Genomic DNA, 25451 nt, shown 5'->3' with positions numbered 1-25451 from the left:
TTAGCACTTTGTGTTAACAAATGGAAAAAAGGTACTTTCATATAAATTTTACAAAGTTTGCCCTTAAAGCCACCTACTGCTAGAGCAGTTAAACTGTCAATGTTAGAAAAGCCACTTTAAAATTTTAATCTTATTTCTTTCAGTTATCTTTTTAGGTTTTCCCTTGCAGCCCAAGTCTCTCGAGCCTACATGATCTAGTCATTTTAACCTTAAACAGCCCTGAGTCTCCAGCGCTGAACAAGAGGAAAGAGTATGAATTAACACGTGTAGAAAACGTGTGCAGAACATTTCATTTTTAGACAGATTGTATGTTTGTGTGCCATTACATACATTTCTTTCCTATACAGTTTGGTCATACTAAATACCTTAGATACTGTATGACATTCCCCTTCTTATTGTCTGAATATGGACTTTGCTACAGAAAACTAAATTAACTCTTGTTCACTGTGTAGTCTTTGGGGCCCTCACATTTTAGGTACTGTACTACGACCAGACAGTAGATGTTTATATTTTTTTAAAATCATATAGAAACAATTATTGCACAAATGGGACTAAAGAAACACAAGTAAGTGATTTGAAGGAGAAGTAAAAACTTTAGTAAACTGTTGTACAAGCATTAATTCTGTAATATTCCAATGCATGTACAACTATTTACCAAATCTTTGAATCTTTGTAAAACCCTAAATGTTACCTTTTATCTAGAATATAACCTTCAACTTTGTGCAGCTCTTTGCCAAACAGGCCACATGCCTTGAAGGTCAGGCAGCATTTTTCTCCAGTTCTGTAAAAAAAAAAGACTATTCAGTGTCAGTTATTAAAATGAGCACTGTATCCTCTCCATTGTACAAATGTATGTTTTTCCTGGTGGTTTTTAAAAAGTAATTCTGCCCTGGAGTCCACTGGGTCAGGCCTTCCAGTGGTTTGGTGCTGCAGGCCAATCGGTGTAATTCCTTGATTATTTAGTGTGGCTGATAAAATTGCTGTTATGAGTGACAGTTTCAGAAAATGTTTGTCACAGGTGTCTCAGGTGGAGGAGCACATGGCAAAATATGACAAATCCTAGCAATAAGCCTAGGACACAGTCTCCTGTGTGAGAAAACAGATCTTGTTAGTCTCCTTTTCTGTTTCGACAATCACCAAACCTTTAATTCAGGTGAAACTACCCCCATTAAAAAATGACTCCCTTTTATGACTCTTCAAAGAAAACATACTCTTCTGGACCAGAAGGCAACTGAACTTGTCTTTCTTATTTGAACAAGTGTAGGAAAAACATTATGTGCTGAACTGAAGAAAAACTACATTGACATGTGAAACGTAATAAACAACACTTTCTTACTTGTGGTTGGTTATTTCCACATTCCCATACTGCTCAATCCACAGTTGTCCCACTATGATGTTGTGGACACAGCAAGTGGGATTTGACCATGTGTAGGCCTCGTTGTACCTATAGGAAAATGTGCAGGCTTTTAAATTTTGCATGACACATTTCTTTGGGATATTTGGGTAATTTAACATTTACAAAACATGCTGTGCTTAATGACTCATTGCCGTTTAAACCAAACAAAGAATCACTCTGGGACAACCCTCTTTATGTACTACACCACTAATTTTGGCATCCTTCATGATCACAGCTCTGCGAGAAGCCTATCATCAGGAGAGCAGGTTACACCTGCTGCAGCTCACAGTCTGTTAGGCTTCTTGGCAGATTCTTAAAACTTTAAATGAGTTAATTGCTTGGCATATCTGCCTTTATTTTATAGATATGGCTCTATAAAAGTGAGACTGCCGAGAAGAAAAAAAGGGGCAAATTAAAAATGAACCTTGGAAATCCTAGTTTTCTGAACATTTTCTCTTACTGCTTGCACAACATAATGGACTGGATGTGACCTAGAGTGCTTTGACTTTGACCACAGCCATAGTGATGTGCGAGTTATTGCTACAAATGTCATTTAATCAGACAAAGAAGTAGGGATAAAACTGCTGGCTCACTTTGGAAGTTCCAGTGTAATAATTCCTTTGGGCTCAGCTTCCACACTTTTCCCCCAGAATTTGAGTTTGGGATAAATAGATCCGTGGAAATTAAAGTCATTCTTCAATCCTTCGGCGTGGAAAGCACTGACGGGAGGATGGTGACTGACCTGCTCCGAGATTAATCTAAAACCCAAGTCCTCTCTGGGGACAAAGAAGAAAAAAAAACGTAAACCGCTTTGATTATCGCAGGTAGGTTTGTTGAAACAACTACAAAAAGAACAATTATGGGAAAAAATTTTTGTCAGACTGGAGAAAATCCTGCAATGGTTTTAGCTACTGTATGCCCTGAAGAAACTGACCAAATGCAAGGAAGACCGGAACCCGACAGTAACTACACAGTACCTACATTTCAATTGTCTGGGAGTCCGAGAAGCGGTGTGTACTTGATCTTGGCTGGTGGACAGTGCAGACTGAAACAAGGGCTCTCGGCACGCTCTGCCTTACCTCACCAGCTCGTACGTTTCCCCCAGGAGTGGATTGAAGGGCTTTCCTGTCCTTTCCCACTGCGAGGCCACAGCAGAAACTGCGAACGCTGCGACAGACTGTCGGGAAAACAGAGCAGCGTGAGCCAGCCACACCTCAGCTTCATGTGCAACAGACACAATCGCAAATCCTTGGCTGCTGTGTAGTACAAGAAAAGTTAGGTCTTTTATGTTCAGTGTATTTAAATAAAATATTGTAGGAACCAGAATGCACACTTTTAATTAAAACATGAATGACAAAATGGACACTGTATCTGTGGAAAGGATGATATTCAGAGGACTCATTACAACAGACACTGAAGAGACAACCTCCCCTGACATGTAACAGCTCCTGACTCAGATGAATAAAGTGTTCAACTGCTTTATTTCCATGAACTACAGAACTTTTAGACATAAAACACTATACTGTAATCCTCATTTTTTCAAATATGGTTTTCAAATTAAAATGCATCTTGAGAAATAACAATGACTTAGACAAGGCAATGACTTAGTGTTTTGCGAAAAGAGTAGGGGTGTTACCCCGGTGTCGTGGCCAAATTTCCCCCTGGCCTTTACCATTTGTGACCTCATAATAATTTCCGTCTCTGAACTGGCTTCATGGCTCTGCTCTCCTTCCCACTGAGAGATGGTGTGGGGAGCATACTGGGGAGCTGCTCAGGTGGGACAGTGTGGTGTTACAGTACCTTCATCCTCTCGATGGAGTCCGGGCTGGCGTTTGCCTTGTGGATGAGGTATGTGTGCTCCATGTACTCCGTGAGGCGCTGCAGGAAGCTCAGAGGCTCGTTGAAGATGACAGGCATGGTGATCTTGGAGAGCTCCTGTGGGAAGAGCAGGGCAGGGCCCTGGTCAACCCCTTGCCCAGCGAGACCGAGGGCTTGCAGCCACCCCACCAGTGGAAAATGTGACATGCCGCACGCTCATGCAGGCTCACCGCAACTCCTTCACATCAACAAAGACTGCCTCATGACCAGAAAACAACTACTCTTTCTGTCCCAGAGTAACGGATTTATTTCTGAAATTTATAAAAGCACAAATCAATGATGGAAATAAAGAGCTACCACACATCTCTGGTGAGAAAAGGATAGATTTAAGCAACAGGATGACCAGAGGTCTCTCCCACTGCTCAAGGTCCCCACAGTGTCCAAGAAGGGCTCCCATCCACTGAAGGACATGGTGAGCATCTGCAAGTACTGCAGCTGCTGAAAGCTCCCCAGGTTACCATGGGAACTGTGCTCTCATGGCTCCTTTTGTAACTCTAACAAACTTTAGGTGCTCCAGGTTGCACAGCATCTGCAAATAATTCTGAGCCATGTTGCTGAAACCCATACCTTTCCTCTGTTCTTGAAATCATTCCAAGATACAAACTAGATCAGCAAATGAGCCTTCTCTCATCCACCAGTTTATGCGTCTTATGCAGCCTATATACAAACACACAAACCTTATACCCTGTATACAAGCTCAAGGTCGCTGGGAAACTTGCTATAGGAAGAACAAGTGGCTTTCTGATCATGGAAGGATGGATCACTTCCGCTTTCTGAGATGGACACCGCCTACATGCTAATGTGTTTCCTAAACAAATGCCAGCAAGGATCACCAAGGCTCTCACCACAATCTGATTAAATCACACAAAAAGTTTCTTTCCAGGCAAATTCCAAGATATCTGAGATTTCGGAGTGCAGTTGCATATTGACAAAGACAACTGTTATGTCACTGTTTATGGGTTAAAGTCTGCTCACAGAATTGGTCTTGGACATATGCAGATAAAAATAGAAGGGGATTTGAAACCAGTATTTCACAGATCCTCCTGTGTTATCACTGACTTATTATATAACCATCACCTGGACTAAGCTTTTGCATCTATTTTTGCACATTTAAAACAAAATAAAACAATTTTAGCCTCACCACAAAACCTTCCCTATGGGCCTTGATAGCCTGAAAAGTGACCTACCTACTGTACCACAACAAAACCTGACAAGGAAGACAGAAGTAAAATCTGTATGTTTGCGAGTTCTACGTTTGCGATTTGGCAAAGGCCATTCTAAGGTGTTTTACAACATCCTTGATAATTCTATTAGCGCGAGAGCTCATTCCCGACTTTGGACCTGGAGTCTGGAACATCTGCATCTTCAAGTTTCATACTCCTTTAAACCTGCTCTAATAACAGAATTACTCTGAACATTGTTTCCAGCTCCAAAATATGTTGAATGCTGCCTTTTCTTTTTTAGCATTTGCAAAATATTATGCTTTTCACATCTCCAGTTTATGAGTAAGAAAAAAAGCTTGTTGTGGTTACAGTCAAGCAACTTGTTTCAACTAAAGAATCAATTAAGTATGGAGTTTGGCTGGAATGAACACCAGTAGGTGTTGGCGTCCCCAAACAAGGGCTGGGAACAACTGCAACAGAGAACTGCCCTTCAGCATGGTAAGAAAATAAAGCATGAGATTTCTTTGATATGCATGAATAAAATCTGTAAAGTTTTATGAATGAGAGGCAGCATGGTTACAGAAATGTGCAATGTGGAAAGCATGTGATATTTTGTTCCAGAGTCGCCTGTGATCCCCCTGCTCCCTGAAAGCCACCCTTTTCTTTCTAGAATGGCTGTTTGAAACATTTTTATTCCCACCTCTTCAGCTAGAATTCAAACAAAACAAAACAATTTAATCTAAATTTGGATGACAGACAGGCAGCTTAAACTGTGCTGCAACACAGTCCCCTCGATCACTGATTACCAGAGAGCTGCTCCTCCAGGCGGGGTCAGGCGCGGACCAAGGCCGGACTGAGAGCCCCTCCTCCCGGAGGGAAGGCACGTTCAATGCAGGGCCACAGAGGACGGGTCAATTACGAGCAGCCAGTCAGATCTGCCCAGCACATCCTTGGAAGGCGGGAGGAAACTGGAGCACCCACAGAAAACCAACGCGACCGTGGGGAACAAGCCCACTCCCCACAGATATATGAAGAAAGAACTGAGCCCTAAGGCAGCACCCACTAGCCAACCTGCCAACATGTGCAATATTAGTTATTACTTCTGAGAGAAATTCCTGCTGTTGAAGTAATCAACCGCAGAACCTCAAGCTCATTCTTCATACAGGCAAACCTTCACATATGGCGCAATTCAGAAATTAAAGACAGAGAAAGAAGAGATTTCTTTAACTTTAAGACTATGTTAGGAATCATTTTTAGAATCATGTCATTATAAACAAAGCAGGTGCCACTGCGGTTAAGATGAGGGAAAAAAGGATCAGCGTACCATTCCGATGCACTTTCTCAGGATACTCCAGATACTGAAGTCGTTCCGTGAGAACATGGGGGCAGGTAAACTCGTTCTAAAACAGAAACATACAAGAATTATGATGTGCCATCTCTGGGCTTTATTTCAAATCCGATAATGTGCAGAGTAAGTGCTGATACTTCGGACCAGGTCACTGCAGGATACAGCAAAGTGCTGCTTTTACTCCAATACAATCGCAGTGTAGTCTTGATGCATCATTTGAATAGCCCTGAAAACAAAAAACGTATTAAAAAAACAAACTGGTTGCTTTCTATATTGAAACACATTTTAAAATAAAAAGACACAGACTGCACTCTTTTCTCTGAACAGGTCTCTTAAGATATTTCACATCACGAAACTGGTGGCACATTTGGTCCCATTTTTATTTTATTTTTGTCCGTTTCAACTTCAGGACAATTCAGTTCACCCCGTTTAAGTACAATTTCATACAACACTCCACCAACACACTGCATTATTGGCTATCATGCATCCCTGTATATGCAGTGGTTTGTAGACTTTCTGTAGTGTCAGGTTCAAAATGGAAATCTTTCACGTTTCTAAAATAAAAGTTTCAATCTTGCAAAAAATAGCAACAATAATTTGGTTTATTTCTAACAAATATCAGATAGGCTAAACTATATAAACTGGCATGTCTGTATTCGATGCTCGCTCTGCTAAACTTGGCAATGTAACCTTTTATACGTTTTCAGTCAGTCAGCACAATCGCTCCAAATCTATTTTTATCATCTTTAAGTATGTGATATTTATGATGGATACAAGATTGACTGGTGTAAACGTTGCAGTATGAATCACAAAATGAAGTGTCATTTTACAAAAGTATCCAGTGTGATTCTCTGTCTAACACAGCCATCTGTAAAGAAGAAATTAATAAAATAATAATTTTAGGGCTAGTCCACTGAAATGCTGTTTGGGACATATTTAATGCTTCTTAAATTCCTAACCATAGGCTAATTAATGTAGGTAATCCTTACAGGCTATTGGACACTGTGTAAGAGATTCTGTGCGGGAACCCAGCACCTCTCTGGAAACATACTTCCATGCATGTTTTGGTGGTGCACAGAGGTCATTTTTGGGTTCACCTGATATGCATTCTGTCCAGAATGAATTGAAGAAACATACCACTGGATCTTGCTGTGGGACTAGGTAATGAGGTAATTTCAACTAAAGCATTGTCGACAGAATGTTTGGCTCACCGGTTTTAGTGCGGCAAAAAAGTCAAAAGCACACAGCTCCTCATAGCTTGCCGATATGGCAATGGCTGTCGTACCTCAGGAACATAGAGAACTTTGCATTGGCAGGAGAAACAACGCTAGCGATGGCCCACTGGAGATCTGGAGGGCAGCTACAACTAGAAGAAATGAGAAACTGATGGGGGTCCGATTATTGTGCAAAGGGAGGGAAATAATTAAATTTCTTATCTTTTTGTTTATCTTGTTACTGTCCGGTCCTGTGTTTGTTGACACTAAAATAAAATTTGATCTAAAAGAAGCACCTACAGTAAATTTAATAAAAGAGGTAGGGCCCACGGTAATTCCAGAAGCACTGAGCTCAACCTTTGTTAAAACAGACTCTAAATTGAAGGTCACAAATCTGCCATTTAAAATGACAAATGACAAATGACTGTACTTACCCAGCTCAGGACAAGTTGCGGTCTGAGACTGGGTTTTATGAAAGATTTCAACATGCCTTTAAGTCTGTTAAAATGTAAGACCAGGCTTTCTAATTAAATATTGAAGGAAAGTCTTTTTCTAATGGAAGAGGGCTTGCTCCTATTCTACTCACATTCTCCCACTTAATGGTTTTCCCTCCATTAACTCATTACAGTGTTTCACTACAGACAGTAAATTCTAAAATAATAACTGCAATTGTTTGGTCCCAGAAATAGTAAACCACTCTTTGGGTCTTGGGTTTGTGTTCAGATAGAAGCTAGGAAAAATAAAAGGCTTGCGAATCTAGTCTTTACTTTTGAAAATAACTAAATTTAAGACCATTGAATGGACCAGATTAATGGTCTAATTGCAAACAGGAAAACACCAATTTCCTCAAGGCCTTAAATCAACTGCTATATTATTCATTTCCATTCTTGGTCTGTGTCTGCTGAAAGCTTTGCACAAGGCACAAGATGAAATCCTATACTGGCAAAAATACATCAATCATTTGAACTAGAAATTGTCTTCCAATTGCTCCCATGGAGAAAGACCTCTATACTACACTAGACTCCTCCAAAGCCTTTGATTTTATGCATGAACAGTAGATACAGGCCTGCTTGATTGTGCTTGTACAATCTCCTTTACAGCTTGTAAGCTGAAAACAGCAGCAGGGACAGGTGTTTACTTTTGGCTAATTTCTGCAGGCACAGCAGAGCTACTGCTTATTCAAACAAATCCAGCAGCTGGATAGCAGTTACTGGTGTTACTCATGTTTGTGGCAATTCTTTACTTTCCTATCAAGCAAGAACTAATGGTGGTGTTAGCTGTTAGGCAAACCAGCTGCCAAATTTTCTAAGAATTTTGACCAACTTGCACATGTGAAATATTAACCACATTGTATACTAATAGAATAACAAATTTAAGAATGAAATGAAAGTGAGAGCATTAAGATTTTACCTCACAATGCTATTCAACAATCCAAAATAATGTCTACTGTATATGCTTTTGTCCTTACATTTTCCTGTCACTGATATGACTTGGGAAAATAAAACAGTTATACTGCAGAGTGTGAGAAGTAAAATTTGTGTTTGACTTTCGAAATGTTTTTCTTGGTATTTAAGGCAGAAAAAGCTCAGTGAAGTGTTTATGGAGGTGCTCCTAATCTGGAAGGGGTTAGGTATTTCAGTACACACTAAGCTCACCTTGACACAACAGATAATAAGAGATACTGTATCTAACTGTAGCAGCCTACAGTAGCTAGACATCTATTAATGTCTAATAAACCTAAAACATAAGAACATTAGTCAAGTAATGTTTGTTAAAAATATTCAAAGCATTTTAATTTAAAACATCCCTGAACATCTGTGCATGGAAAACAAATGTAGATGAGGAACCTTTGTAATGCATTCATGATTACTAGGAAATGTTAATTTACATACTGATACAGTTACTCAGATGTATAATGAATGGAAGCACAAAACATTTTTATAGAATAAAACATCTTTCAAGTGTTACTAAAACTGTGTCCTTGAGCAATCAATTTACTATAGTTAACAAAAGCTAAAGTTAAATATATGTCGATGACACTACAAGCCAGAAGATGCAGTCTTGGACTATGGTGTCACCCTCCTTTCACTGTGTCTCTATGACGGAGAAGAAAATAGCTGTTCTAAGGAATGAGAATTATTCAAAATTTGAAGCAAAGAAAAACTAAGCCGTTGGTTATATAAATGAGGCATCAATCAGAATGATACTGTAACACTGAAGATTCTTAAACACTATGGTTAGGTTCAAGGCCAGTAGTTCATGCTTTTGCCATATACAGTACCTCGTAAGCTCTAGCTAGTTCTTCATTCATTTTGAACAACAAGAGTGTTTTTCTATTCAAGGCAACCACAGAAGAGCCCTGTCCTTCTAATCCATTTGTTATCCTTACTCTATACATTTAGGGGATATTTTCCAACTGTAGTGGGTGTGGCTTTGCAAGCATTAACTAGGGCTGGTTAGCTTGCATTTTGCCATGGAAAGACAGCAATTCACATTGTAGCATTTTACGTGAGTCACAATACTAAATGCTAGGAGGTATTGAAATCTGAGTGCCGAGGCACTGCCAGCAGGAAAAGAGAATTCTCTGGCCGGACCATCGCGTGTCCTCTAAAAAGATGCAAAATGTGGTTATAAACTAGTTGAAAATTCTTATTTTTAATAGGTGCTAAACAGAGTCCAGGATAAACCCACATCATGATGATAACTTAGATAATATTACTATGATTATGAATGCAAAAGGTGGCCAGAATATTAATGCATTCATAACTCCTCCGTGGGTTACATGTCTTTAATTCCTGATGCGTAAGTAGATATTTAAAAAGCTCAGTGCCAACCTGAGAAGCAACAGTGAAGCACGAACTAGAGTGCTCAAGGGAAAGCTGTGTGGAAGTGCATTTACAACACACAGCAGGAGGCACTGCTTTACTAAGAGGGCAGTAGGAGCATGGTACAAGGTGTCAAGCATTATTGTTGAAGCAGATACCCTGGTGTCCTTTACAAACTCACTGTAGATACTTGGATAAATTACTGAAAAGACAGCTAGATGGACCAACCTGCTTCTTTTCATTCAAAACTGATCTTAGATTCTTGAGATGCAGCACTGAAGATGGAGGTTTTAAGCTATTACATGTACTCAGTGTTTCACAGATTTACTGTGACTTTCCTGTTTCTTTCCAAGAACTACCAACTCTGTAAGTTCCTAGTTATTTCTTAAGATCAGGAAATGCTACCAACTGCTTGCAATTCCTCAAAAGAAGCGTCATAAGTCAGCTAATTTCAGAAGCTTCCTCCCCTGAGCTCCTCCCTTATGAAGCTCTATTCAAATTACCAGGAAAGTGTCTTCTGTCATGTCATGCCACACACATGTCAGTTGTGTAACCACCTTATAGCTGGGGTGCATCATGGTCTCTAGTTCATTCCCTTGCTTTTAAAATGTGCACAAGACTCAGGGGGGCTTCAACAAGATAGACAATCAATAGGAATCAATCAATCAATTTAAACCACTTTTAAACCCTGGGTTCCCGAACCCGGCCTAGAGGAGACCTGGTGCAGTCCAGCAGGTTTGCATTCCAGAACATCTTAATATGACTGAACGAACTGTTAGCTAAGTGAGAGAAAGTCACACAGATTTTCCCAGCTGTTGATTTCATGAGTCCTATAAAACCTGAAGATATTGTTACAAATTATAAAAGGTTTAAAGCTGTGAGTATCAGCATGCATTTTGGCGAAAAGCAAACAAAAAATTAAAAACTTGCCCTAAATAGTAAACACTACTTGCCCTACACAGAATGCACATTTACCATCAGTCATCACAAGGTCTCTCTGAAGTACCAGAATTACTGCATTACACTGCAAGCTTATTAATGATTTATGTGTCCTACATACGGCTTGTTCTCTCTCTTTTTTTTTTGTAGGCCCTGCTATCTTCAACCTCACACAAGCAGTTACTCTAAATTACTTATAGACCACCTGACATTTTCACAAACAAAAAAAAAAGAATGACCACAACTAACATAGCAAAGAAATTATCAGAAAAATCTGAATTGCTGTACTGTAACTTAAAAGGATTTCCACATGGACAATGGAAACAGTACAGTAAACTGTTTCCAAGGACACTGATGCTGGAGAGCGATATCTATTACACTTCATTAAATTGCGGTAGCAGGCAATGGAATATTTCTTTTCTATTGCTCAAGTGTTGTATTTAACTTTTCAAAACCTGCAGAGACTCTTAACGAACTTCATATATCTGAAATAAAAACACAACCTCCACACTTGTAGCAAAGCTAATTTGTAGTAGTGTATTATTTGCACAAAACCAAGAAAATACAAGCTCTTAAAAATGCTGTGGAGTCCAGAGAATCTCATGATTTTTTTCCCCCAGTGGTCATAATAGAGAACCAAAAAAAAAACTTTTAATTACAGGTCAGTTTAAGCTTCCATGAGCAGAAAGCTCCACGTCTGGAGATGTTAACACCTGTTGCCTTACCTGTGTTTCTTGATCCCATTGGACTGGGGCCCCTGGTTGTCAGGGCTGTTTTCCTCCGACATGCTGACCGGACTGCTGCGGTTACTGCTGAACTGGATGGTCTCTTCGTCGAAGGAATAGCTCGCTACAGTTTCAAATCCACTCAAAGAGCACTCCGAGTCTGAATCTGCATTAGAGGAGCAGAAGGAAACATGTTAATGGAGAGACTCTGCTGGCTGTTAAATCACCCATTCAACAACTGACACCTTCCACGCTGTGGAGGACTTGGAAACCTGAGCAGGGTATATTGTTCCATTTGTAGGCTGTGCCTGGTAACATCCTTGAACAATATTTGCCCATCCACTGAGACTGCACTCTTTCAAAAACAACGGTGAATGATTTATCAAGATGAGAACAAAATGAATACAAAGTTAGAAATCCATTACATAATCAAAAGATGATTAAGGTGCAGAAACTCTTATTTGAAATGAAACGCAGATGTCTCCAGATGAAGAGTTTTGAGATAATAGGATAAAGCATGTATCCTGAAACCACAATGAACTTGGGTAGTGAAAGGCAAAAATGTTAAGATGTCTAGTGTTCACCAATGCCTTAGACACTACAATCCAAAAGGTAAAAAATGGATGGCCACTTCATAACTATACCTGATCTCAAATTGTTTTACAAGGGAAATAATACATCAATATATACCACTGAAAAAAAGTTATAAATCCCCTAAATATATTTACTATGTTTTGACTATTCCCTCTACATACAAAAACAAACCATTAAATGCACAGGATTTACATAGCAGTTACACTGTTTTATTGAAAGAAACCTGCCATAGGGAATTCCAGTGATACAATCGCTATGCAAACAGGACGCATTTTAAAGTGAATGTGCTCGTTAGGCAGTGGGTGTAGAATAGGGATCCAGACGTACTGTCAAACTAAAACAAATTATTTCAAGGTAGATTTCAGAAGTCAATTTCACATCAAGTCTAGGTTTGAAAGTTTTTAAATTGTTGTAGAGACACTGGATTCTGTTAATTTACCACTGTGTTTTTTGTTTGAATAAAAGAAACATGAATACAAATAGTATGCAATTCGCAATTTTCAAAAATTTTCTGCATTAGGGCTTTGGACTCTGAGGGCGATGTTACTAATCGATGTAGAAAAAAAGACACAGTGAATTTTTGCAGCTGAACCAGCAGATCACAGACAAATACTGTAGCTCTTTGTTACTTGTGAAAGTTGATGAGAAACATCATTTCTAAAGAATAATAAAGGGAGTGAAAGTCACATTTTTTTTAATTGAAAAAATACTGCCTCTACAGCCAAACTGATGCAGACAGAAAACAGCAAATAGCAACACATTTCAGAAACATCTTCATCTCTGCTGAATCCTGTATATAATCACACTAGTTGTTGTGGTCAAATTACATCTTGTTCATAATAATGAAGTTTAGGGACAATAAGAAGACAGCTAGTTAGTTCACAGGCCTGTACAGTAATCCAGCTGTGTGGAGGGGGTGAGGGGTTACCACCTGGCCTAAGCTTTTTTCTGCAGGAATCCCTGGTACTGTATTCTTTTTGTGTAATTTTGTTTGCTGTGAGAGAGAAGCTACTATTGTGGAAATTCAGCACATTTTGGCAAAATAGTTGCAAAGCCTTTTAATGCTACTGTGATGTCATTAACCTTTTCATAACCCAAATTTCAAACCTTTAGCAGGTCGATACTGCAGCCTCTTCTAAAGCCACTTATTAAACAATCATCCCTTTACTCTAGCATTATCATTAATGCTAAATACTAAAGGATATGATGTAATCACAAGCGTATTTTAGTCAATAGTATCATACTTACTGTGGCAATAAACGATCACCAGGAACATGTATATTATGCGTCAACAAAAAGGTTTTGCTTTGTTTAAGCAAATAAAAAACACTGAAATCAGAAAAGAGTGTGATAGCATACAGTAGATCCTTTACTAACTACAGATAAATTGACGTTTTGATCATTTTTAGTTTTGCTTTTGTTTAAATCAGTGGTAGAAATGCTCTTTTGACACCTGAAGAAGGCTCAATGGCCGAATTTTTTTCAGCATGGAATAAACCTATTACTTGTTCCTTTCTCAGCTGGCTTGTTGCAGGAATTGGCCTGACATTTATTAAGATTTGTGCATCTTGAAACGGTCGACTTTTTTCAGGGGAATATCAGCACAGACTAATGTCTCTGTCAAATAATGAATGAAGATGTGTTCCAAGTTGTCCTTCCCCTTGCATTAATTGAAGACACTCTCACTAGTGTCAATGGGTTTTTGTGATTTTAGTGCCAGTGAGATGAGTGTGGTCCCACACTTGCATAAAAGATTTAGAAAGTTGCAGGTTTTGCAAAATCAGTTATACTGTATTTGCTGGTGTACGGGACACCAGCTGGCTATGGCTGCACTCATTAACCTAATGAAGTGTTTTTTCTCCGTGTAGTGTGTACTCTATGTCCATTTGTAAATTTCTATGCACATTTATTATTTTGTAACAAATAAATGATTGATAATAATAACTGATTAAGTTTTACCCCAAAAAACTATTTTTTTTATTGTAAATCTAATCACAGTTCCTATGGAGATTAGCTGGGGATTGCCGACATTACATTGCCTACAAGGAGGCACAGAACTCTAGGTTAGGAGCCCTAGACCTCAAATAAAACTCCAGGCACTACCCATGAGCCAAGCAAATGTGCTCTTCTATTGTTTTTCTTAGCTTTAAGTGTGCTTCAATGCTGGCTTTTCTGCCCAGTATGTTTGGGGAATTATGGTTACATACTGGTGGTGGAAAGGCGATAGCAAAGGCAGTGGAGCAGTAATTATCCAGGATTTTTTTTAATCTATAAATAGCTTTATGAGATTCTAAGATACATCTTAACATTGGTCTTTCTTGAAAGATGTGTCAGTGTCAAGTCAATTTTCTCTAGAATCAGGAAAAAGCCAATGACAATAATGAGGATGTGTTTCCCAAAAGTAATTTACTACTTAACTGAAGCTACAGTGTCTTACAATGTGACCCTAGTCTTGTTACTTATCTGAAAGAGAGTATGTCTTGTATGAAGGTCATTGAGGTCCAGTAACTTGCACAGTGGTACACCTGGGGCAAGACTTGGTAAACTCCATGCAAATTAATAGGGAGGTTGGACTAAGGTAAAGAATTGATGATACTGCTGCAGATCAGATGGGCAGAGTTAGTTTAAAGGGGATTTTTTTCTGAAATGCATTAACTGTCCTTTGTTGAATAAATACATCCTTTCCTAAGTTTAGGCTTTAAGTCCTCTATATTATGACTGTAATAACCAGTCAGGACCTTATAATACTTTAATTAAAAAAGCAGTCCCTTCTACCTTTTCCTAATAGCAATCATCTCAATTTCATAATGGGCAGATTTAGAAAATGCACTGGTTGGAATGAATAGAGGCCTCTTCTCTTATTATGCACCTTTAAATTCATATTATGGCTTGCATATACAGTATGTATGGGTTTTATGTATTCCTAATGTTAAAAAAATGTATTTCCTTAATTAAAATTAAATAATTGCTATACTACAGTCATAATACTACAACCATAGCACCGAGACAGTACCATCTTAAAGGCTTAGACTCCAGAGTCTTAAAAGATTAACAATATAACAACCCCTTCTTAGTCACCTCACCTGCCCTTACAGTGGAATCATTATGCAAACTGATGGCCTGTTTTATTACTTTACATGTATCAACTGTATATAAGGTAATGCAATTGATTTTACCTAAAGATGACAATGGTTCAAAGCAACTCTTGATCAAAGGTTAAAAAAAATAAAAGAAAAAAAGATCAAAGAACCTGAACAGTTATTCAGTTCAGTGCTTTCTGGGATTTCCTCCTGAAAGTAGGCTAATTGATTCTTGCTCATCAGGGCAGATTTCATATGTTCAGCTGAAATTCAGACAAATAAAAACTGATGTCCTTTTAATTTAAAAATTGTTTCTAATATTTACAGAAATACTATAACTAGTGACTGGGATGGACTGATATTCAACTAAAATATTAAAATCCATTTTAGAACACCTTTTGTCTTTCAGTCTTTTTAGCCAGTTTTACCATGCTGTAAATTCATAGACCATTTTAAAAATCTTCAGAATACTGTTATCAGTTGTAACTACCAAAACACAAACATATGTTTGGAAAGTTTAGTTTAAAAACAAAATGGCTGTAACCTAATTCTCAGTCCCCTGATAGGGATGTCCTTTCACACAGACTACAGTAGATGCAGGCTTGTGTGTTCAAAGCAGTCTCAGTCAATGGAGTACTTCTCTTCCTGGTACGGTTAGAAGCAAAGTAACGTAACCCAAATGCACTGAATGAGTTTCCATGTGACCCTGGATTACTTCTCAAATTACACCAGAGCTACAAACAACAAGGAAACTATAAACATAGCAGCTGTTGATAATCATAAAGACTAGTCTGAATTTTAATATTTGCATTTTATTACCATTACTAGGTTGGCCATAACTAATTTTTATTTTGTCATCGAACAATGCAAGCATGGAACATTAGCATATAACTGTAAACTGTTTAGAAAATATCTTTAGAGCCCAAAGTCTGCTCTACAGGATCAAATCCTCTTGTAACATTGTAGTTTCTAAGAACTGTTATATAATCACATTTTCTAGATAGCATTTCTGGGGTCTTGACCAATTGAGAATTTATATTAGACGAAGATGGATTACCATGATGGTATAAAAACAAACTAATTTTTAAGAACACAAGACAGATGAGGGGAGGCCTGTACAGTAGGTCTATTTTAATTGCTAGCATATTAATTAAGGATCTGAGGATCCCAGAGGTTTCTTGAAAGGTTGCAGGATACAGGGCTGTGTGAAGACGAACTGTCTCTCACCAGAAACAGCGTCGTAGAACTCATCCTCACTGAGTGCCGTCCGTGGAGGAGATCCCTTAGCGACGGACTGCTCTAGCTCGTGGTGCTCAGTGGCCAGAGTCTGCAGGGCTTCCGAAAGAATCTTGGTCTTCTCTTGCTCCTGCTCCAACCTCAAGTTCTGCACCTACAACAAATCACAGAGGCGGTTAACTGCATGTTAACCTGACGGTATCCTGCTAGTTCACAAATACCATCGTTCATTGTTTCAATTAATCAAATGAAAGCAAACGTCCATACATCTGTTAAGGACAAAAAATCTCACTTAAACAGTTTTCATTCATAGCTATACTGCATGCATATATTCAAGGTCAGAACCTAATTTTATTATTATCATCACAGGATATTTCCTATACATCAAGGTCAATATGTTGTACAACAGACTATAGTCTAATAAATTTAAAGTGTGCAAACATCATTTGTGTTGCCATCATGACCAACTTTCATTTTAAAAGGATGTATTTTTGCTACATTAATTGTAAGAGTGGTAAAAACGTGGGAGAGTTCTGGGACATCCCAGTATTTATATTTCTGACAGTGCGGAGGTGGTCTGCTTGAGCCGGCATGTGCAAACTCATGGCCTCCAAAGGAGGCAGATCATTGTTCCAACAGGCTCTCGGCTCAGGTTTCTCCCGCCTGGAACACAACCACCTGTCTGAAAGAGCAGCCCAGTCCTGCGATCAGCCTAACCGCAGGATTGGATATCAGGGTGGGCAACATGAGCTCTGCTGTTCTTCCTGTGACATATCATCTTTCAGAAAAGCATGTACCCATTGTCTGATGCTGCTCCTCGAAATGTCCACAAAACCAAAAAAGACATCTAGAATGTGCTGCTCCCCAATGGTTTCAAACTGTTACTTCCCACCTTATCATTATACGTTTCTACAACTTGAGTTCTGTGAAAGACGTTTTAGAGGTAAATAGACTAATATACTGTAATAACTTTGGCTATCACAGCAGTGGTTTAAAGTACGTAAGTACAGTTACAAATGAGAAGCAGCCATTCAGCTCATGCAGAACATTGATAAACTTGAATTTACTCTCATAAGCAATTAGGTTAGTAGATATAGTTATTGTTTTTAAAAACCAAAAATGCAATTCTGCTGTATCTTAATTTATTCTTTCCTGCAGAATCACAGAATTAATAAAAAACTTTTTTACACAGGAGTATTAAATTTTATTAAACTAACAGTAGCAGAGCACTTACTGTACATTAAATTTGAAAGAAATCCTTATGGATTCACACTTAAATTAATTTGTGGCGAAACTGTATTGGGACGTTCTGCTACGGCATTATAATAAGGACTTCTGATGTTAATATATACCCTTTTGCAATATCTTATTAATGAAATGGGTATAAATTGAAAGCCCTGAAATACATTCGACATACTGTACTGTACTTAAAGTAAGATTTTTTGCCCTTCACTGTGCTCTCTGACACTTGACTTCCGGACTGCCCAGGCCTGGTGGCAGGTACTGTAGTCTTCACATGTCACCGGCCTGTGCACATCCCTCCATTTCCGAACTGGCTCTTCCATGTCAAGGTCACGGGGGTGCCAGAGCCTCTCTCGGCCAGAATGGGCACAAAGCAGGAGGCACCCTGGACAAGTTGCCAGTCCACCGCAGACCACAAACAAACTCGCACACATACCTAGGAGCAATTCTCCCAGAAGATAATTAACCTACCCCTATGTCTTTGGACTGTGGAAAGAACCCAAAGCACCCAGTGGAAGCCCACACGAACACATGGAGAACATACAAAATCCACTCAGACACCCCAGGAATTGAACCCAGGACCGAGGCAGCAATGCTAACCACCGTGCCACAGTGCTGCCCAAACTAAATACAAAGTTTTTTAAAATCTAATCAATAGACTAAACACATTTTAGTTAATATCGCAACACTTATATATTACCAAACATGTTAAAAAATGTAAGCTCTGGAAAAAAATCTAAACCCGATTTGTACAGAAGAGTGGTTTGTAAGGCACCTTGGAAAAGGATCCGGGAACTCTGAATAAACCTGAGAGTCCTTTGGAAGGACAACGTGCCTTTAGGTAGGGCATAGCGGAAGAGGACGGAGCCTTTTTACAGCTCCACTATACAGGGGTATTAGGACCCACACAGAGAGAGCACCACCTGCTGGCCTCTCCAACACTTCTTACAGCAGCAACCTTAGTTTTTAGCAAGTTAAGGCATCACCTTGCTTTTAGTTTCACCCAACATCATATATTATAAATTTATACACTGTAATTAGAGTTGTAACCATAACTCAGACTCAGCAGCAGCATTTCACCTGGATGTTTTTATTAAAAATTTAAGCTATAGCAACTCATGTTTTACTCCTTGAAAAAAATAAACCCGGACACATATCGGAAATCCTGGACATACAATTCAAGATATCTGAATAAATATTTTTAGCAGTTTTATTAGCAGTGTGCAAAGTAGGACCCTGTTGCTGTTTTTTCTCTGTGTGTGTGTGCGCGCGCCTGAGCGTGCCCTGTGATGGAGTGGCGTCCAGTACAGGGTGTACCCAGCTCTGGCTGTTCAGCGAATCTGAACTGTAAGAAGCGGTTGGAAAAGAGAAAGGTGCCCGAGTCGAGGGTTCCCCAGGAGAGCCACAGCCGTGTGGAGGACTTACAGCTGTAAGTGAAGAGCTGAGGAACGATGTACTACATCGCCAAGTGAGTCACTAACGAGTTCCCCCAGATTTCGTAAAGAGGTGCTGGAGTGAAAACCTGTCTAACTGAGGCCCTGGGCAGGGTTTGGCATCGCTGATCTAGATCATTGTTCCGGGACACCAGTCACTTCCAGAATTATTTCAACTCTGATATACACTTCCTTCAGCTACATGTATTGGTTCTCCACCTCCCATTTGAGGATTTTGTTAACATGCTGCAAAATACCTCAGGCGGACATCAAATTCACACCAAATCAATTGACTTGCACATTTAAGCACAATTTTGATCACAAAGACAAAGACCTCTCACTGATTTTTTTTTATTTCACAAAGAACTTTTAAAGGAATGGTTCATATGAATAAGAACGGGAACTGGAGGAAGTGAACAGTGATTTTTTTTTTAGCATTAACATTGCTGTTAAACAAGTTCAGCCCTGGAATATACTGTACCATTCCAGGAAACAATACAGAGAATTTGAACTACAAAGAGATCAGTATCAATATTAACAGCTAATTTTAAACCACTGCAGCATTTGGAAAAGGGATATCAAAGACTGTAAACTACATAAATCAAAATGGAATATTAGGTACTGGGAAAGCAGAAAAATAGTGTTTGTACTTAATTTGTCAGTCTAGCCCATTTTCTCACAAGGCATTTACCAGTGAGTCTCAGCTTGCTGAAATAATTTGTCATTCAATTAAGCCACTAGATACCTGATGGACATGTATTTTGGCACCATGAACTATTTAGTAGTTAAAATTAATCCAGCAAAATTTAATCTTGTGCCTTTCGATTCACAGGCTTTCAAACTGCAAGATCTCCTATACAGATGACAAAGCACACACCTCTGAGCATGAATGTCTCAGTGAGAACATTTATAAAAGAGACAGAAATGTTCAACAAAACATTTTGAAGGAAAGCATAATTGAATTCCTGTTATTACTGTACATCAAGCAAGAGTGATTAAATTGCAGCCACAAATTCCAAGCTATTTCACAACAAGCCTTTGCATCAGAGGGTAAAGGTAAGACGAGAAGTTAATCGTTTTCTTTTTATATCTTATCATAGTATTTTAAAGGGATCAATAAGCAAGGTCGTCCAGATCTATTATATACAGTATTACATGAGCAAAAAAAGTTTGCCACCCAGAACAAGACTACTGAAACACAAACATCACTCAAACCCAAGTGAACAATGAACTCTTGCTCTTCATGTTAACAGATAAAACACAAATAAGAACTATCATTGCATCAGAAGTGTCAGTAACACGTCTTCCTTCTTTGACAATTTTAAAATTGCCCTTTAAGAAATTGCACTGAAGAGTTTCGTCATGGCACAGGATGAAAAACAATCCATTTACAGTACACATATACATTTGTACTTACATTAAAGGTCTGATCCATACGTTTTCAAATGATGGGAGTAATCCCAACTTTTCTCACAGGACACTGATGATAACAGACGACTCAGTGATCATCAGTGTGCATCAAGGGAAGATCGGAACAACACTTCATGCCACAACCCCCAGCAGCAGCTTCACTTCCAGCCAAAAAGATTTTTTAGTTTTGCTGCGTCAGGCACCTATAAATGACCTCTCCACAGTGATCAATGAAATAATTCAGGACGATTCTCTCTCTCTTACTCTTCTCTCTCATAGGAACCAACCAACATACTGCTTTCAGTCTATCCTACTTAGAGATGTTTCTAAAATAGCCTGAGAGACAGAGTTTCTTCTAATGCACGTGCTCCCTGACATCACCTGAAAAGCCAATGACCGTGACTGAACTATTATAATAGCAAGCTGAGTCTGACGCTTTCCTCCTCATGTTTAACATCACTTTAATTACACCAAGACAGCAGTAAGGTCGATCCGTCCGGCTCCAAGCGGCTCCTGCAGGAGGCCAAACAAGGATGAAAGCTAGCGGAGGGCTGTGAGAGTCGGGAACGAGCTGCCCAGGCATGTGTTCAAAACCGATTCCCTGGCTTCTCTTGAGCAGCAGCTGGATGAGAACACTGGATCACTTAACTACTAACTAATCAATTCAAATCAAAGGACCCAGTCTAGCAAGATAAAACCATCTGTATGTCCATGTGGTACAGTAGGTAGGTTATGGCTTGCGCTGATGGATCAAGCAGCTTGAAAGAACAAAGGAGTTGAAGCATTCGAGGGATTCAGAGGCAGGCTGTGTGGTAACAGCTGCGGGTTGACTGTACAGAGGCTCAACCTCTGGATTCCCAACAACGGAGCGGACTGGAACGCATCCGCAGTGTAGTCCTGTTGAGCACTCCAAGCTTCAGATAAATGCTCCGAGTTGCCGTGAACCTAGCCAGCTGTCTAATGATGGATGAATATCCATATCACAGGTATGAATGGCGTCCATTATTGTGTGACCTGCTGTTGCCAGCCATGGCACTAATGGGGGTCAAATCCAGGACAAGCACCCACAACCATGAAAGCGCAAGGGTGCCAGGAGTCTCTTGGGAACCGCACAGCCCACTTCAATGCAGTTTGACATGAAATCCAAGGGAGCGGCAACCATGGGGCAAAAATAAGTCATACTGATTTTCCGCTTTATTGATTAAGCTGAATTAGGGTTAGCGGCCCTCTGCTTCATTAAGGCTGAATATGGTTATACTTCACTCAGACCACTGGAGAACCATGCAGCTCTGCACAGAAACTCACCAACAAACACAAATACACAGCAATGTCACTTAAAAAGCAAGGCTATGAAATTTGAAGTCCTGACATATGAGACCTTAACATTTGGGGGTGTTTTCACTTATTGCAGCAAAGCCAACGACCACTTGTGATAAAGGGAACCTCTATGCGGGTAGGGGACCCTCCCCTCCCCCTTAACACTAGCAGGGATGTCTTGGGTCGCCTCAACACAAGAAAGAGAAGATACAGGCACCATAATTTCAATATTACTAGGGGGTGTCCCAAAATAATAACTTCTTACAAAGTGCCTTTCCAAATCCAAGAATGCTGATTTGAAATGTAATCACACAGCATTTTCTTACCCATTCCCCTGTACCCTAACACAAAAAGAAAGCTCTTCTCCGTGTTGTGGAGAATGAGTTCCATTGTGCTGCACTCCTGCCAATGAAGTTATTTTTGGTGGCTTCAGTGCCCAGTGCAATACAAAATCTATCATTACACATGCCGTTTTGCTTGGCACTTCATGGTGACTCTTCATACTTTCACAATCTTTCTGTCACGTGATGAAATATGCTGTACCCATTTTTGATAAACGATAAACTCCCTTCTTGGCATTAATGAGCCACATGAATGTTGACACTATCTTCTGTTGAAATGTCCTGCCTTTCTAAGTTGATGCTGCGATAGTGGATCTGGCATCTACGCCACCAGTATGCTCACTGGAGGAATGCTTGCTGTTACTTTCAGAAGTCAAATCCAGATGCCGGGGGTTGTAGGAGTTTCTTGTATGTCTGGATTCCCGAATAATTAATTTATCAATTTCAGAAACGCATAGCTCCTGCTAGGCTTATTCATGGAAAGTAGGCATCCTGCGTGGACAGTTTTTCACATCACCTGCTTATGTTTCACTGATAATTAAAAGATAATTTAAGTTGCTAAATGATACATTAACTGAACAATAATAATTGACAGAGAGATACAGTACAGACTGGAGTACAAAACAAGACATTATGAGGTCTTGTCATATTAGGCAAGGCTATCATGCTGCTTAGAATTAATTGTTCAGGAAGGGTATTCAACTCATTAAATGGAAAATTAACCTGAATGAACAGCACTATTACAAAGATCTGTAGTGATCCGAATTTGCTGAAAAGATTAAAACATTGGACAGTAAACTCAGGGAGTACTTTATGGATGCTAGGAACAGAATTCTGTTACTGTACATTATATACATCTCTTGACAGAACAACTGAAAGGTCCCTACCAGGTTTCTGTGAAGGGTGTGGTATCATGCTAGCTTTCACTGGTGGGTACAAAAGTCTTGTAATAAACAGCACTAGTGCTTACTCCCAGGACATTACCTGGAAATGTTTATCACATTTTCCACGAGATTACACCGCTTCTTTCAGTGTGTGAACATATATTCATAGTACAGCTATGTGATGTTCTCTAAGTTACGGAAAACAGTTTCAGACCACACTCAATCATGGGGCTTTTGGCACTTGAACTCCAACCTCATTTCTGACCAGATTTTAATTCGGTCTGTGACCATTTGCAGTTTGTTTTTTCTATAATGCCTCAGGGTATTTAGGTACAGCTCAGTGGTAAACACTGAAGTTCTGCCTGCATGGAGAGAGAATTTCATAACCTATGCAGCATAATACAGACTGTACCATAAACAAGGATCCAACCTAAAGCCCAGATCGTGGTGCTGCTTCTCCCATTCCACATTTGTAGTTATTTGGGGGCAAATTAAATTTAACTTTTTAAGTACTAAAAATAATAAAACACCTGTTTTAATTATAGAAAATTGCATTGTGCTTCTTTGAGAAGAAGCAAAGTTAATAAAATCTTGACTCAGCATCTTCACCAGTCAGATGATTCTTAGATTCATATCACAACCTACAGAGGTCACTGAGACATTTAGATCACTGCCCTTCAATGTCCTAAAAGTGAACATACCCTTCAAGGCTGCCCTCAATTCAAAGTGCACCTGAAAAAAAAAACTTTTGCTTCAGATGAGATTACTCAGGGAACAGTGTCAAATCATAATTAGATGATCAGACAGTTGTGGCCTCAGCTTACCCTATGTTAATTAAGATTGATCTCCTCTGGTACTGTTCACTCCCCCTCAGGCACTGGTCCCTTATTGTTGGACAATTTACTCTTATGTGAACTAACATTCACATACAGAGGATAATCCATAATTAATTGCAAGAATCTAGACACAAATATAATATTTCCTAAAAAATGATTGCCTGGAGGGGCATCCATAGTGTTGTCTTCTCTTCATAGTGACCTAAAACCACACTAATATGATAAAGATTTTTTTTTACCATAGAGTAGGTGCATACATTAAGTAACATCATATCACACTGCATCATTGATATCAGAAGTCCTCTCAGTAGATAGGGGTTTCACATGATCTTTTTCACTGCATATCAAAAATGTGGTATTGGTCCCAGGTTTGTCTTGAGGGTTGTGCAGTGGTTGTTCAGCCTCAATACATTTCACCAAGATACAAGAGAGGAGGCAGTTTCTGTTTATGCAGCTGCTCTGTCCAAACTGTTTATCCTCTTCCCATGGAAGGGGCAGGTGAGGGAACTTTTAAAGACTTTTTAACACTTTCCAAAAAGCATTAAAACATTGAATTACTAGAAGTAATTTAATTAAAGCTCATTTGTAATGCAATGTTTCCAATGTGTTCTCTAATGACATTTAAATGGAACTAAATGACAATGGGAAAACCTCAATTTAAATCGCTAATTAAAATCTTTGTCACTAAAAACATTGTCTCTCTGAAGTTTCATGTTTAGCCTATACAGCTATCTTAAACATAATGCCTACAAAAATCAATTATTCTAATTATAATGGAGTATGACAAGTTTATATAAAATATACTCCAGCTAAATCTGCCTTCTTAAGACATGCATGACATGACCATGTTGAATTACCATTACGTTCAAAAGCACAGCTTGTTAGGCAAAACCTACAATAATATGATCACAATGGGGAAAGTAACAGTGCAGTACACCCAGGAGCAGGCCTTTAGACAGCAAATATAACAGACAGCGCAAGGATTAGCGCAATACCATTATCATACCTACTGCATATGCAGAAAGCCTGTATAATCCATTCAGCTTTATTTAACTCTTTATTCAACCGATTCAGGGTTTCCCACTACATGCTCATTTGATATGGTTCTGCTTCTTTTTTAAAAACAGTCATCCTGCCCAATAACTTCAAAAGGCAAAGCAGTATCTGTGCCGCTGTAAACCTCTGCTTGGGTTCCCAACTTTTCAGAAGATGAATAAAATTCAATAACTATCCCCTGCACTTTCCATGACAGTGACTTGAATTTTCCATTGCACTCTTCACAAGGAGGGATTCCTGAACACCCTCCATGCAAACATTGAGTAGCCAGGAGCTCTGCTCATATGAGGGGCAGCACGTGTCCCCAGTTTACAGAGTCTTGTCCAGAGGCCCACCAGCACCACATCAACACAAAACCCCACTTAATATCTACAACATGATGAGGTCAAACCACTCAGATTGCAATGAGATCAAATTTTGCAAAAGATGAAGAGGTGGTAACATTGAATGTTACAAGACAGCCTCATTAAAAGAAACAACTGGTTTGACAAAGTCTACACCAGCAAATCAATCTATAATGCACATAATTAGCAT

At 39.2% G+C, this 25451-nt stretch overlaps 1 protein-coding gene across 2 annotated transcripts in view; it reads right to left on the bottom strand.

The window, feature by feature from the left end:
* Positions 1-25451, bottom strand: part of osbpl1a (oxysterol binding protein-like 1A) — a 53265-nt gene that overhangs the window by 10581 nt on the left and 17233 nt on the right. For both annotated transcript variants that reach the window (XM_006634049.3, XM_015353841.2), the window contains exons 16-23: positions 16390-16552; positions 11489-11654; positions 5762-5837; positions 3197-3331; positions 2476-2573; positions 1990-2172; positions 1337-1444; positions 692-781 (exon numbers count right to left, since the gene is read on the bottom strand). In XM_006634049.3, the coding sequence (XP_006634112.2) occupies positions 692-781; positions 1337-1444; positions 1990-2172; positions 2476-2573; positions 3197-3331; positions 5762-5837; positions 11489-11654; positions 16390-16552 (1019 nt within the window). The remainder of the gene's footprint in view (positions 1-691; positions 782-1336; positions 1445-1989; positions 2173-2475; positions 2574-3196; positions 3332-5761; positions 5838-11488; positions 11655-16389; positions 16553-25451) is intronic.

Source organism: Lepisosteus oculatus, chromosome 6 (assembly GCF_040954835.1).
Source record: "Lepisosteus oculatus isolate fLepOcu1 chromosome 6, fLepOcu1.hap2, whole genome shotgun sequence".
In the NCBI taxonomy this organism is placed as follows: Eukaryota; Metazoa; Chordata; class Actinopteri; order Semionotiformes; family Lepisosteidae; genus Lepisosteus; species Lepisosteus oculatus.
This window is presented reverse-complemented; position numbering and strand designations above follow the sequence as displayed.